The sequence below is a fragment of the Myotis nattereri genome (assembly GCF_964212035.1).
Source record: "Myotis nattereri genome assembly, chromosome: 3".
NCBI classification, from domain to species: Eukaryota; Metazoa; Chordata; class Mammalia; order Chiroptera; family Vespertilionidae; genus Myotis; species Myotis nattereri.
Window position 1 is genome coordinate 8,788,546 of NC_138077.1, and position 14,261 is coordinate 8,802,806.

The 14,261-nt window shown below is 51.1% G+C and overlaps 2 protein-coding genes across 2 annotated transcripts in view; one reads left to right on the forward strand and one right to left on the reverse strand.

The window, feature by feature from the left end:
* Window positions 1-14,261, reverse strand: part of TSPEAR (thrombospondin type laminin G domain and EAR repeats) — a gene marked incomplete at its 5' end in the record, with an annotated part of 135,759 nt that overhangs the window by 41,155 nt on the left and 80,343 nt on the right. Inside the window, one exon of the mRNA XM_081088027.1 lies at window positions 6,401-6,615. Coding sequence (XP_080944153.1) covers window positions 6,401-6,615 — 215 coding nt within the window. The remainder of the gene's footprint in view (window positions 1-6,400; window positions 6,616-14,261) is intronic.
* Window positions 11,096-11,833, forward strand: LOC308516847 (uncharacterized protein; the record flags this gene model as incomplete). The annotated part of the gene is made up of 1 exon (XM_081087971.1): window positions 11,096-11,833. One exon carries the CDS (start codon window positions 11,096-11,098, stop codon window positions 11,831-11,833), a length of 738 nt encoding a protein of 245 aa, XP_080944097.1.

A 14,261-nucleotide genomic window follows, 5' to 3' on the forward strand; every position in this document is an offset into this window, starting at 1 on the left:
GTGTGTGTGTGTGTGTGTGTGTGTGTGTGTGTGTTTCTATGCAGTATTTTCACATTTGAAGATCATATAATCACCCCCACCATCAGACACAGTGTTGTACCATCACTACCAGGCTCCCACATCCACCCCTTTAGACCACACTCCCCCGTATTCTCACCCCTCATCCCTGACAACCACCTATCACTTCTCCATCTCTAGTCTCAGCAATGCCGAGAACGTATATCAATGGAGTCACACACCGTGTCACTTTCCCAGAGGGACTTTCTCAGGCGGCGTAATTCCCTTGCAGTCCAAGCCTGCGGCTGGGATGTCACTGATTCGGTCCTTTCTATTGAGGATGACGCTGTACGGTGTGGACGTCCAGGTTGCTTAACCATTTAGCTGGGTTGTGCGAAGGTCTTTAACTACACATTCAATATCTTCAATAGATAGAGAGCTACTCTGGTTATATATTTCTTCTTGAGTGGGTTTGGCAGTTTGTTTCTGTCAAGGAATTTGTCCATTTTATTTAGGTTGTCAAATTTGTGGACATAAAGTTGTCCATAATGTCCTTATTATACTTGCAGTGTCTGTAGGATCCCTAATGATGTCACATGATACTGGGGACTAGTGTCGTCTCTCTTTGTTTTGCTGGTCAGTATGGATAAAGATTTATCAATGTGTTTGATCTTTTCAAGGAAACAGCATTGGGTATCCCATTTCTTTTTTCCCATTTCATTGCTTTCCTCACTGATCTTTGGCATTGTCTTTCTGCTCTGAGCTTTATTTGCATCCTAGCTTCTTAAAGTAGAAGGTAAGGTCATTTATTTAAGAACTTTTTTGTTTGCTTTATTATTATTATTATTATTTTTTATTATTTTAAGTAGTTTTGTTTTTGTTTTGTTTTGTTAATCCTCACCTGAGGATATTTTTGCCCCATTGATTTTTAGAGCGAGAGTGTAAGGATGGGGAGAGACACACAGAGAGAAACATCGACGTGAGAGAGAAACATCAATTTGTTGTCTCCTGCAAGCACCCCTCCTGGGGCCCGGAGAGGCCTGCAACCGAGGTGAATACCCTTGACCAGAATCAAACCTGTGACCCTTCAGTCCACGAGCTGACGCTCTAACCACAGAGCCAAACTGGCTAGGACTGCACTTTCTTGTTTTCTGAAAAGGACACCCAGTACTCTAAATCCCCCCTTAGTATTGCTTTAGCAGCATGCCACACATTTTGACATGTGTTTAATTTTTGTATAGTTCAAATATTTTCTAATTTTCCCTCTCATTCTTCTTTGATCTACATGCTCTTTACAAGTCGGTCTTATTTTTGAATATTTGGGGGCTTCGCATAATCTTTTAAATACTGAGGTTCTAATTTAATTACATTGTGATGAGAGACCATGCACTGTGTAATTTAAATTCTTTTACATTTGTTGAGACATGTTTTACAGCCCACAATGTGGTCTATCTTAGTAAGTGTGGTCTATATCGGTCCCGGTTTTTCATACACTTAAAAAGAATGGTTATTCTATTCTCAACAAAATATTAGCCAGTGAGATACAATAATACATTAAAAGAATTATGTACCATGACCAAGTGGGATTCATCCCAGGGATGCAAGAATGGCTCAACACCCATAAATCAATGACTGCAATATATCCCACTCAAAAATAAAGGATAAAAGCCATATGATCATCTCAGTAGATGCAGAAAAAGCATTTGACACAATCCAACACCCTTTTATGATAAAAACTCTCAACAGAGTGGGTGTAAAAGGAACATATCCCAGCATAATAAAGGCCGTACATGACAAACCCACAGCTAATGTCACACGCAGTGGTGGGAAGCTGAAAGCCCTTCCTTTAAGATCAGGAGCAAGACAAGGACACCCACTATCACCACTTCCATTCAACATTGTCCTGGAAGTTCTAGCCACAGCAATCGGGCGAGACAGAGAAATAAAAGGCAGAATTGAACCGTGACTTCCTGGTTCATAGGTCGATACTCAGCCACTGAGCCACGCCAACTGGGCAAGACATTACGTTTTTAAACTGAGCTACATGCAAATGGAGGAGAAATTTTTGCCAGAATCTTCTTAGAACAGATTGGAGTAATTCACAGGCAACAAGAAGTTGGTGTGAATTTTTCACGTATCATGTACAAGAATATTGATCTACTATTGGGTCATAGCTAAGCTGGTCATGTTTTCTTTCTCCCTCCCTCTCTTTCTTTTCTTTTTTTTAAAAAATATATTTTTTATTGATTTCAGAGAGGACGGGAAAGGAAGAGAGATAGAAACATCAATAATGAGAAAGAATCATAGATTGGCTGCCTCCTGCACACCCCCCACTCGGGATGAAGCCCGCCACCCTGCAACCCTGTCATGTGCCCTGACCAGGAATTAAACCATGACCTCCTGGTTCATAGGTCGACGCTCAACCCCTGAGCCACACTGACCCCGCCCTCTCTTTCTTTATAAGAGCAATGGTTCACTTGTCAGTGTGGGTTCTCTACGGAGCAGATGCCAGCAGGAGGGCTCTGCCAGGGATTGATTGCAGGCATGCCCATGAGAGAGTAAGGAGGAGCTGAGCAGGTGGGAGGAGCCAAGCAGGTGAAGGGAGCCCAAGTGGCCGAGACTCAGCTGCCTCCTTTGAGCGGATGCGGAGAACAGAAGACCGACCGGGTGAGCAGCACCTCAGACCACGACATAGCTCTGAGAAGGCCTCCAACAGGGAGGGGTTCCTGGGGGAAAGGGGCCTGTGAGAGGAGACGTGTGCCCTGCAGGTCCCCTGCTGTGCTTGGTCAATGGCCGAGAGTAGCCTGGGTGGAGCTGAGGTGCATGAGGGATGGTGCCTGAGTGTACACCAACCACGCTCTCATGGGGGTTTCTCCTGAGGGACTTCCGGTGGTGCCCACAGGAACAGCCTAGTGTCCCTCTGATAAGCAGCAGCTGACAGTGAAGGAAACACTGTGTTCACCACCCCCAGGACCCCACACCAGGAGGGAGGGCCATGGGGTGCCAAGGAGGAGAGGGCAGGTGTGGGAGTGGGTTCCAGCAGCACTAGGCCCCCAGAGGCCTTATGATCGACCATACATGCATGTGGAGGTGCCGGGCAAGCACAGGGTGGCTGCTCCATGGCCATGCCACACTTGGACTTCTGGCTTTTTCTGGTTCTCTTTTCCCATGAAAGGTCACAGGAGGTTATGTCAGGAGTCCGGGGGACCTGTGCATGCGCCCTGCACCTCAGCCCCTGCCACACTGCACTAGGATCAGGACAGAAAATGTGAGTAAGTATATGGTGTAAGGAAGGAAAATTTATCAACCAGATGAGCATGTCCTTTCACAGGACCGACAAGGTGCAGGAATTGGAGCAGGGTGAGGAGAGAGGGGAGAACTTGGACCCAATTTGATGACTTACCAATAAATGATATAAACTAGATGAAATGAACAAGTACTCAGGAACAAAAGAACTGCAAAATTAATATTCTGAGAACTGAAAAGCATTGTTTTTATGTCAAAGAAGTTCTAAATCAGTGAGAAACATCCCACGTTCATGGATCAGAAGACAACATTGCTAAGAAGGCAACACTCCCCGATCTATCTGCATATCTGTGCAGTCCTCCTCGAACCCAAGCTGACTTCTTAGTAAAGGTTGACAAATTGATTTTACAATTCATATGGAGTTACACGGAGTGAATAGCCAAAACAATCTTGAAAAAGAACCAATTTGGAAGACTCACACTTCCCGATTTCAAAATTTACTACAAAGCTACAGGAATCAAGACAGTGTGGTGCTGGCATAAGGACAGACAATATTGATTTATCAATGAAATAAAATTGAGAGTCCAGAAATAAACCCATACATGTATGGCTGACTGACTTCAACAAGGTGCCAAGACCATTCAATGGGAAAAGAATAGTCTCTTCAACAAATGGGGTTGGGACAACTGGAAATCCATAGGCGAAAAGAATGAAATTGGACCCCTACCTTATACCATACACAAAAAATTAACTCAAATTGGCCAAAGACCTAAATATAAGAGGTAAAACTATAAAACTCTTAAAAGAAAGCATTGGGGTAAATTTTCATGACCTCAGATTTGGTGCTAGATTCTAAGATATGACACTAAAAATATAAGCCAGAAAGGAAAACTAAGATAAATCTGACTCTACCAAAATTAAAAGGTGGTTTTGTGCTTCAAAGGCACTACCAAGAAAGCGAGAAGACAACCAACAGAACAGGAGAAATATGTGCTAATCATATGTGATAGGTGACTTTATCTAGAATATATAAATTCATATAACTCACTAATAAAAAAGGAAAATAACTAAAATAACTCAATGAAACACTGGGCAAAGGGCCCTTGCCAGGTGGCTCAGTTGGTTGGAGCATTGTCCCTTTCACCAGAAGGTTGTGGGCTTGATTCCCAGTTGGAGCACATACCTAGGTTGCAGGTTCAATCCCCAGTCACACTTATGGAAGAGCAAGGACTTGGACTTGTAAACTGAAAGGGTTTGTCACACGCCTAGGAAGTGCGTTGTCTTGGAACCCACAGTACAGGAGGCAACCGATCGACGTTACTCTCTCACATTGATGCCTCTCCTTTCTCTCTCTCTTTCAAAATCAATAAAAACATATCATTGGATGAGGATTAAAAGAAACAACAACTGGGTGAAGGATTTGAAAAGACATTTCTCCAAAAAAAGATACACAAATTCACACATGAAAAACACGCAACATCATTATTCATCAGGGAAATGCAAATCAAAGCCTCAATGCAATACTGTTTCAGGCGCATGAGGACGGCTAGAATACAAAAGTCAGACAATAACAAGTGTTGACGAGGATGTGGAGAAACCGCAACCCCCAGTCACTGCCGGTGGGAGTGTAAGATGGCTCAGCTGCCCAGGAAGCAATCTGCCTGCTCCTCCAAGTGAATCATAGAGTCACCAGGAGCCAGCAGTCCCACTCCCAGGTGTGTACGCTCCAAAATAAAGATGTTTGTCCACACAAAACCATGTACCTGAATGTTCATAGCAGCATTACTCACAGCAGCCAACAGGGAGAAAGAACATAAGTGTCTGTCAACCCATGAGTGGATAAACAAATTGTAGTGCATCTGTGCCGATGAATATGATTTGGTCATAAAAAGGAATGATGCGCTGACATATGCTACAATATGTTCGGTATTGAGCACAGACTCCACGGAAGAAGCTCTATATTATGTGATTCCATTTATATGAAATGTCTAGACCAGGCAAACCTATGGGCACAGAAAGTAAGTGAGTTGTCGGGGGGCAGGTCAGAGCTAAATTTTGCAGAGCTTGTTTTGGGGGTGATGAGCATGTCCAAATTCACAGTGATGAGGGTTGGTCCTGCCAGTTCCATGTACTACACGTCACTGAATTGTGCCTGTAAATGGTGAAATGTGTGGTATGTGTATCGTGTCTCCATCAGGCTGTTAAAAAGGCCTGGGCACGGCAAGAAGTGAAAAGATGAAGCAGAGCCAGCCCTCGGGGGAGCCACAGTAGGAGCCCTCCGCAGAGAGGAATTCTTGCTTCCAAATATAGGAGTCACACTGAGGAAAGTAGCTGACAAGACAGAGACTTTTTCCTGGGGCTGGAATTCATATAAAAAAAGAAGAAAATCGAAATGACAGGACTGGAAACACATTGGCTGCCATAGGAAACTCAGCAGTTGGGTGTGACAGCCGATTCGATGGAGCGAAAGGAGAGAGGTTAGTGAGCAGAAGTCCCGGGAAAGATCAGACAGAATCACAGTCCACAGACAAAACCCACAAGGAGGATCACGGTGATGGCAGAGCAAGGACTTGGGCTTGTCAACAGAAAGGGCTTGTCACACGCCTAGGAAGCGCGGTGCCTTGGAACCCACAGGGAACGGCGGGAGGTGCCATGTCCCTCTCCGGGGCTCCCAGCCCAGCAGGGAGGAGGCGGTGCTAGCTGGGTGTGGGGTGGACGGACCGCAAGGCACAGGTAATCAGGCCCCAAAAGGGTAAGTTTTGTTAGTTTACAGTTTACTTTTCCTGTTAAATGATGTCAAACTCAAAACTCTAAGCAATTGTAGAAAAAAAATACATTAACAAGTCTTGCAGAAAAAACAAACAAACAAACAAAAAAACTCTAAGCAGTATTTCCAGCCCAGCCTTTGACAGGTTAGCACACCAGGAAAATTAGAACGGCAAGAACTGCTAGTACAAACCCTGAGCAAATGGCCACACCGGCTCTGCCTGCCCACTCCAAGTGATGGGGACCTCGCTACCCATCAAGGCCGGCACGCTGACCCCCGCGGCCTGGGAGACCTTGATCGGTGCCTCCTGCCCCTGAGTCAGCCATGCCCTTCGCACGCTGCACTGAGGACATCCACTGTCCTAACACGCAGATGAGAAGTGTCACTGACCTTAGGGGGGAGAGGGGGAGCTTTCAAGGTTACAACGATGGAAAATTCTTCAGGGAAGAGGTCACATCTGACGAAAATCCTCGAAGCAGGGAAGCTCATGGCGTGGGGGCTGGAGAGCTGGAGTCCCAGCGCTCCTTGAACCCGTGTCACGCTGATGCCGCTCTCAGCGCCATTCGGAGGGACCGCCTCTGCCAGGATGTCCAGGGGGCGCAGATCTGTGTCAAGGAAATCACAGGCGGGTTATGCCAGGATGTTTACAGGGCAGCCGTGTGGCTGGCCGGGTCTCAGATGGTACAGAATCCTCGCAAGGACCCCAAGGGCTGGTGTCGCGATTATCGCCAGTTAACCACCCACCTGGGCCTGCCGGCGACCTCTCCTGCCCACCCCCACGACCTGGCTGTGCTGGCTGTGTTGAGGGACAAGTCCCAGCCCTGGCCCCCGGGAGTGCATGGTCCCACAGGGGACCGGCTCACACACATAAGGCATCTGGGGCTGAGAGATGAGAGGTCAAGTCTGGCATCCCCGGTGCCCTCAGCAGTGCCACATCGCCAACCAGACATGGGGACACAACAGTGGTCCCTGCAGCTGAGACTGACAGAGTGAGGAGCCAGAGCCACGCCAGGCTCCTCCGTCCCAGGCAGTTTACAGGCACTGGCTGGTTCTGTCCCCCTGCACACACCTAGAGTGGGCGCTCTTTTCCTGCCTGTACCAGGACTGATGCCACCACTCCCTGCTGGCATGATGAACAGCGTTTTCTAGTTCCCGGTGTTCCCTCGGGCCGTCCCAGCTCATCTTGCCGTGCCCAGCCCAGGCTGGCATACCAGGGGATGTGATTCCGTCCCTGCCCGCAGGAAACCCTCCTCAGGCCTCTCCTCCGTGAATCTGGGCAAGGACACAGGTGACCAGTCAGAGAGGACAGCTTCGCCGTCACCCTGCACTGGGCATGAGGCACACGCTGCCCACTGCAGTCACGTTGGACCAGACTTCAGGAGTCGGGCAGACACGTGTCCCTGCAAAGCACAATGGCCCATGGATGATCCAGAAATCCCAGGGACACCTGCCCTTAGGGGTCGAAGCAGTGACCTTTCTTGGGCTGTTGCCCAAAAGGGCCGTGGAGAGTGTTGGGTTCATTTCCAGCCATTTTTGTAGGAAACACAGAGTCAGGCAGCAGCGCCAGTGGGAATGGTGGGCAGCAGCGGATGCTGGAGAGAGGGGCTGTGAGGCCGAGGGTCTGAACTGTAAGCCAGATGGGGGGATGGAAATCTTATCCTTCCATTCTCTTTAAAATCAGTGGAAAAAATATCCCCAGTGAGGATTAACCACACACACACAAAAATCCCTCACAAAAAAGCATTTCATGAAATCCAACACTATTCTTGATAGAATCTCTCAGCAATAAAAGGGAACTTCCAGCCTGAGAAAGCTGAACTAGAAAACACTGCAGCTAACAGGGTCCATACGGGAAGGACTAAACGTGTTCCCAAGTTCAGGCACGTGTGAGTCCACGTGCGTGTGCCTCCGTGCCCTGTCCACGGGGAGGGCCTGGGAGAAGCGACACGCTAGCAGCAGTGACACACCTGGCTCCAGACCTCGGTCTCTACACGCCATCCTCCACTAAAAGGGACCAGCGCTCCTTGGAGAAGTGGTTGGTTCCAGGGAGGGGACAGGGGAAACTCCAGGTGAGCTCGCACCAGAACGTGAGACGCCAGGGAGGGTGGCAGGCCCAAGGGGCCCAAGAGCCAAACGACGAAGCCCCCGATGGTCCAAGTTGGAATGATTCGAGCAACAAAAATAGAAAATGATAACGTTGCCATAAACTCAATAAAATAAGCACTTTTTAGTTCATATTGAAATAAGTAACAACAAATAAGCAAATGGAGGAGAAGGGACCACTCTTTCTTAGAGAAGAATTTTAGCTAGGAAATGGCGATGGATTGAGGAGGGGGAAATTCACCATGAGAGCGCTGCAGGGACTGGCTGCACGCAGTCCCCAGGCGAACAACGCAGCCACTGAGCAGAGGTTTCAGTAGAAACCGCGTATTTGCAAAGTCTTAAAAAAATCTCCCCCCATATGTACTAATTACAAAGGGGAAAATGGTCACATTCCCAGAGATAAGACACGTGGACAGCCTGCACCTCTGCTTCACCGGACACATGACTTCTGTGAGATTCTGCCCCCAAATACAGCAGCCCCAGACGAATTGTGAGAGCACATCAGACAAACCCAACTTGAGGGACGTCTACAATCCACCCAACCAGCGCTCCTCGGAAGTGTCAAGGTCATAGTGCGAAGGACACTGAGCCAATGTCCCAGGCAGGGAAGGAGGAGGCCTGACAGGTGCCGTGCGGGGTTAGGGAACGGACGGAGGGCGTTCGTGGGCAACTGGTGACTCGAATACAGTCAGTCCTTTAGTGAACACCAGCGTGGTTTCTAAAATTTGGTAATTGACCTATGGCTATGTACGATGGCGACACCAGAGGAAGCTGGGCGAGGCGTATAGGTAAATTCTCTGTCCTCTTTTTATGATTATTTGATAAAATAAACTTTAAAAAAATCATCCCAGGAGCTCAAGCCGTTTGTGGACAAGCAGAAGTCAGGTGCGTGCTACCTGCACCCCGTCCTTCACCTGCCACAGACCCAAAGCCCCAAGAAAGGAGACCCACTCAGCCTCTCCTTCCACCCCTGACCCTGGCATTGTGTCACCCCAACTTTGACCATCGGGGTGCTTGTGATGGGCTGAATCGCATCCCCAAGTGTTGCCACACCCCCTCCCCGAGGACCTGCGAATGTGACCTTATCTGGCAACAGGGTCTTTGCAGATACAGTCACGTTCGAATGAGGTCCTAATCCGATATGGCTGATGTCCTTCCGAAAAGGGGAATTTGGACAGAGAGGCACCCACGGACAAGGCCTTATGAACACGGAGGCGGAGATCCGGGTGCTGCTTCTACAAGCCAAGGAACCCAAAGGTGGCCGGCGGCCACCAGAAGCTGGGGCAGAGCACGGGGGCAGGCGCTCCCTCACAGCCTCAGAACCAGCGCTGCCGGCACCGGACAGGGGGCTGCTGCCTCCAGGCTGTGACAAATGTGTTTCTGCGGCGTCTGCGGCGTGAGGCCCACTGTCTGCGGCGCGAGGCCCGCTGTCTGCTGCGCGAGGCCCGCTGTCTGCTGCGCGAGGCCCGCTGTCTGCTGCGCGAGGCCCGCTGTCTGCTGCTCGAGGCCCGCTGTCTGCTGCGCGAGGCCCGCTGTCTGCTGCTCGAGGCCCGCTGTCTGCTGCGCGAGGCCCGCTGTCTGCTGCGCGAGGCCCGCTGTCTGCTGCTCGAGGCCCGCTGTCTGCTGCTCGAGGCCCGCTGTCTGCTGCGCGAGGCCCGCTGTCTGCTGCGCGAGGCCCGCTGTCTGCTGCGCGAGGCCCGCTGTCTGCTGCTCGAGGCCCGCTGTCTGCTGCGCGAGGCCCGCTGTCTGCTGCGCGAGGCCCGCTGTCTGCTGCGCGAGGCCCGCTGTCTGCTGCGCGAGGCCCGCTGTCTGCTGCGCGAGGCCCGCTGTCTGCTGCGCGAGGCCCGCTGTCTGCGGCGCGAGGCCCGCTGTCTGCGGCGCGAGGCCCGCTGTCTGCGGCGCGAGGCCCGCTGTCTGCTGCGCGAGGCCCGCTGTCTGCTGCGCGAGGCCCGCTGTCTGCTGCGCGAGGCCCGCTGTCTGCTGCGCGAGGCCCGCTGTCTGCTGCTCGAGGCCCGCTGTCTGCTGCGCGAGGCCCGCTGTCTGCTGCTCGAGGCCCGCTGTCTGCTGCGCGAGGCCCGCTGTCTGCTGCGCGAGGCCCGCTGTCTGCTGCGCGAGGCCCGCTGTCTGCTGCGCGAGGCCCGCTGTCTGCGGCGCGAGGCCCGCTGTCTGCGGCGCGAGGCCCGCTGTCTGCGGCGCGAGGCCCGCTGTCTGCGGCGCGAGGCCCGCTGTCTGCTGCGCGAGGCCCGCTGTCTGCTGCGCGAGGCCCGCTGTCTGCTGCGCGAGGCCCGCTGTCTGCGGCGCGAGGCCCGCTGTCTGCTGTTCGAGGCCCGCTGTCTGCTGTTCGAGGCCCGCTGTCTGCTGTGCGAGGCCCGCTGTCTGCGGCGCGAGGCCCGCTGTCTGCGGCGCGAGGCCCGCTGTCTGCTGTTCGAGGCCCGCTGTCTGCTGTTCGAGGCCCGCTGTCTGCTGTGCGAGGCCCGCTGTCTGCGGTGTGTGGTACGCAGCCCCAGGACACCGATACAGTGTCGCGTGCACATTATGACTCACACTGTCTTTGTTTAGAAACTAAATACACCTCCAACCACAAGGCACACGACCTGGTTCCGCCCGCAGGGCAGCAATCTCGGGGCTCCCCCGACCAGGGGCCAGATCTAGCCGCCCACACACCTGGGCTCTGCCTGGGCCCCCAGTGATCCCGCTAACACATCAAGACAAGATTTATTTCCAGGACGATAAACAGGTAAACGCACCCCACGCCAAGGTAAAGAGTTTTGTGAGCTGAGCAATGCCTCCTGGGAAGAAAACATCTGCTGCTGATTCTCCAGGAGCCACTCTCACTGTCAACAAGGAAGGGACGCGTGAGCCTGCTGCTGGGACAACATACACAGCCAGGCAGGGGCATAAAAGCTGGACGGCCCTCAGCATCCCACACATTCACACACTCACTCACACGCTGACATCCTCCTCCAGTCCCACTGCCCCACCATGGCCGCATCCGCCCTGTCCGTCTGCTCCAGTGACCTGAGCTACAGCAGCCGTGCCTGCCTGCCCGGGTCCTGTGACTCTTGTACTGAATCTTCCTGGCAGGCGGATGACTGTCCAGAGAGCTGCTGTGAGCCTTCCTGCTGTGCCCCTACCTGCTGTGCCCCCACCTGCTGTGTCCCCAGCTGCCGCCAGCCCATCTGCTGTGTCCCCACCTGCTGTGTCCCCAGCTGCTGCAAGCCCACCTGCTGTGTCCCCACCTGCTGTGCTCCAGCCTCATGCTTGACCCTTGTCTGTGCCCCAGTGAGCTGTGTGTCCAGCCCCTGCCAATCAGCCTGCACCAGCTCCTGCACACCCTCATGCTGCCAGCAGTCTAGCTGCCAGCCCTCCTGCTGCACCTCCTGCAGTGTGCCAGTCTGCTGTAAACGGGTGTGCCGCAGGCCTATCTGTTCTAGGGCCACTCTCTGCCCAGCCCCCTTGAGCTGCTACGGACCCTCCTCCTACTTCGAATCCTGCTATCGACCTTCCTCCTGCACCTCGTCCTGCTACAGGTCCTCCTCCTGCGTGTCCCTCACCTGCCGCCCCGTGTGCAGGCCTGCCTGCTGCGTGCCTGTCTCCTCCTGCTGTGGCCCCGCCTTCTCCTGCCGGCCCAGCTGCTACCGCCCATCCTCCTGCTTCTGCCGCCCTGTGTGCTGCCGCCCTGTGTGCTGCCGCCCTGTTTGCTGCCGCCCAGCCTGCTGAGTCCCTGCCTTGGCCAGAAGTCCTGCTGCTGGCTGGGCACATCCCCCAGGGCCAGCCTGGCTCAGGTCCCACCGCAGGACTGTGGCTCTCCCAGCCACCCTTCATCCAGTCCCAACCCATGTCAGGAGGCTGCCCCATCTGGAAGCTGACTCCCCATCCTGAAATGCTCCAGCACTTAGACCTGGTGACTGCTGGTCCAGCCTGCTGCTGAGCTGGACACATGGAAGAACTAAAGGACCAGACTCAATGCAATGGCTCTTAAGGGGCTCCTAGGAAGTCTTCATGGCAGTGCCCCTTCCACGTCTCCCACCCTCCTGAGGACCAGCTCAGCCTCCATCAGTCTCCAACCCTGATGCACTTTAGTAAACTGACCAATAAACACCCCCTGAATTGAGCTCTGCACTGATGTCCATGTGTCCTCATTGACATTTCTCAGACTGCACGTCTACTTTCTTCTTTGCACACGGCACTCTGCCAGCCAGCAGGACCTTGTGGTTTCCTGTGGCTCCCAGGTTTCCCAGCTGGATGGTAGAGGGTGGGGCAGGCGTCACAGCCCTTTGGCCATTTGGGGCCATCTTGAATTCATCCTTCACCCTGCTGTCCTATTACTCACTGAATACTAGTAGTTCTTTTTCTTGTTCTTACTTTGTGACGCCTCTACAGACGTATTTACCATGGGGTCTGTGCATGCCATGGAGCCTTGGGTGGGATGGGGGTTGGTGACATCTCTCATGGAGCCCAGAGCCCCTAAAAGTTAGGCTGTGGTTTCTGATGTCTCTCCAGGACCCACTGTTAGGGTCTCCAGGATCCATTCCTCCTCGGAGAATGTTGGCTGCATCGCCCAGTCCTTGGGGAAGTAGGTATGTCTCAGGTTGAGCTTGAATTTAGCTGGAGTATTTCCCAGAGAGGAAGCAGACAGACTCAGCTCCAGAGCCAGGAAAGAATGTGAGGAGTCAAAGAGAGAAGCAAGGGGTTGGATTAGAAGAGAAACAGAGTCCTCCCACCCTAAGTAATTAGAAAATGAGATGGAAGATATAAGAAGCCAGGTTTCAGACATTGGACAGCTGACAGTACAGGACTCAGGTCCCCAAGAGAAGGGAGACGAAGGAAGGAGCCCTGTTGTTTAATTTCCCAATTGGACAATTTTCTTCATATCCCTCTGTTGATGATTTCTGATTCTATTGTGGTCAAACAACATTCTCTGTATGATATCAGTCCCGTTAAACATATTGAGGCAACCCTCGTGCACTGCTGGTGGGAATGCAGATTGGTGCAGCCACTGTGTAAAACAGTATGGAGTTTCCTCAAAAAAACTAAAAGTAGAACTCCATTTGACCCAATGATCCCACTTCTAGGAATATATTCCAAGAGACTAGAAACACCAATCAGAAAGGATATATGCATCCTTTGTTCATAGCAGCACAATTTATCATACCTAAGATTTGGGAACAGCCTAAGTCCCCATCAGCCAGATGAATGGATTAAAAAACTATGGTCCATCTACACAATGGAATACTACCTGCTATAAAAAGGAAGGAACTCTTACCATTTGCAACAGCATGGATGGAACTGGAGAGCATTATGCTAAGCGAAATAAGTCAGTCAGAGAAGGATAAATATCACATGATCTCACTCATTTGTGGAATATAATGAACAACATAAACTGATGAACAAAAACAGATCCAGAGACAGAGAAGCATTGATCATATGCTCAAACCTCAGAGAGAAGGAAGGGGAGGGTGGGGGTAAAGGGGAGAGATCAACCAAAAGACTTGTATGCATGCATATAAGTATAACCAATGGACACAGACACCAGGGGGGTGAGGGCATGAGCAGGGGGTGTGTGTGGGGGGGGCAATGGGGAGATAAGGACACATATGTAATACCTTAATCAATAAAGAAAAAAAATAAATATATTGAGTCTTGTTTAATTGCTCTGGCTCGCTGCTGAGAGTTTCCAGACTGCAGCACATGGAGGGTCACTAACAGTGTGGAGGTTTTACAGAGTAGGAATCAGAGAATTCCTCATGGAGAATGAGGCAGCATTCAGCAGTATTTTGGTTTTATTTTATTGAATTCCAGCATTCAACAAAATATCAGTAGAATACACATGAAGAAGAGGAAAATGTCACTCATAACCAAGAGATAAAACAGTTTATAGAAACAAACCCACAGACATAGTTGATGGAATTAGCAGACAAGGTAGCTAAAATAGCCACTATACATATGTTCAGGTTTTAAAGAAAAACATGAACATAATGGGGAGAGAAATGGAAGCTACAAAAGAAAATTAAACAGAATTCCAAACATTGAAAAATATAACATTAGCAATAAAAAATTAGAAGAATGAGCCTTAAAGTAGTTTAGATACTGCAAAAGAAAAGAGCAGTAACCCTGAAGACATAGCCATAGAAATTATCCAAATCAG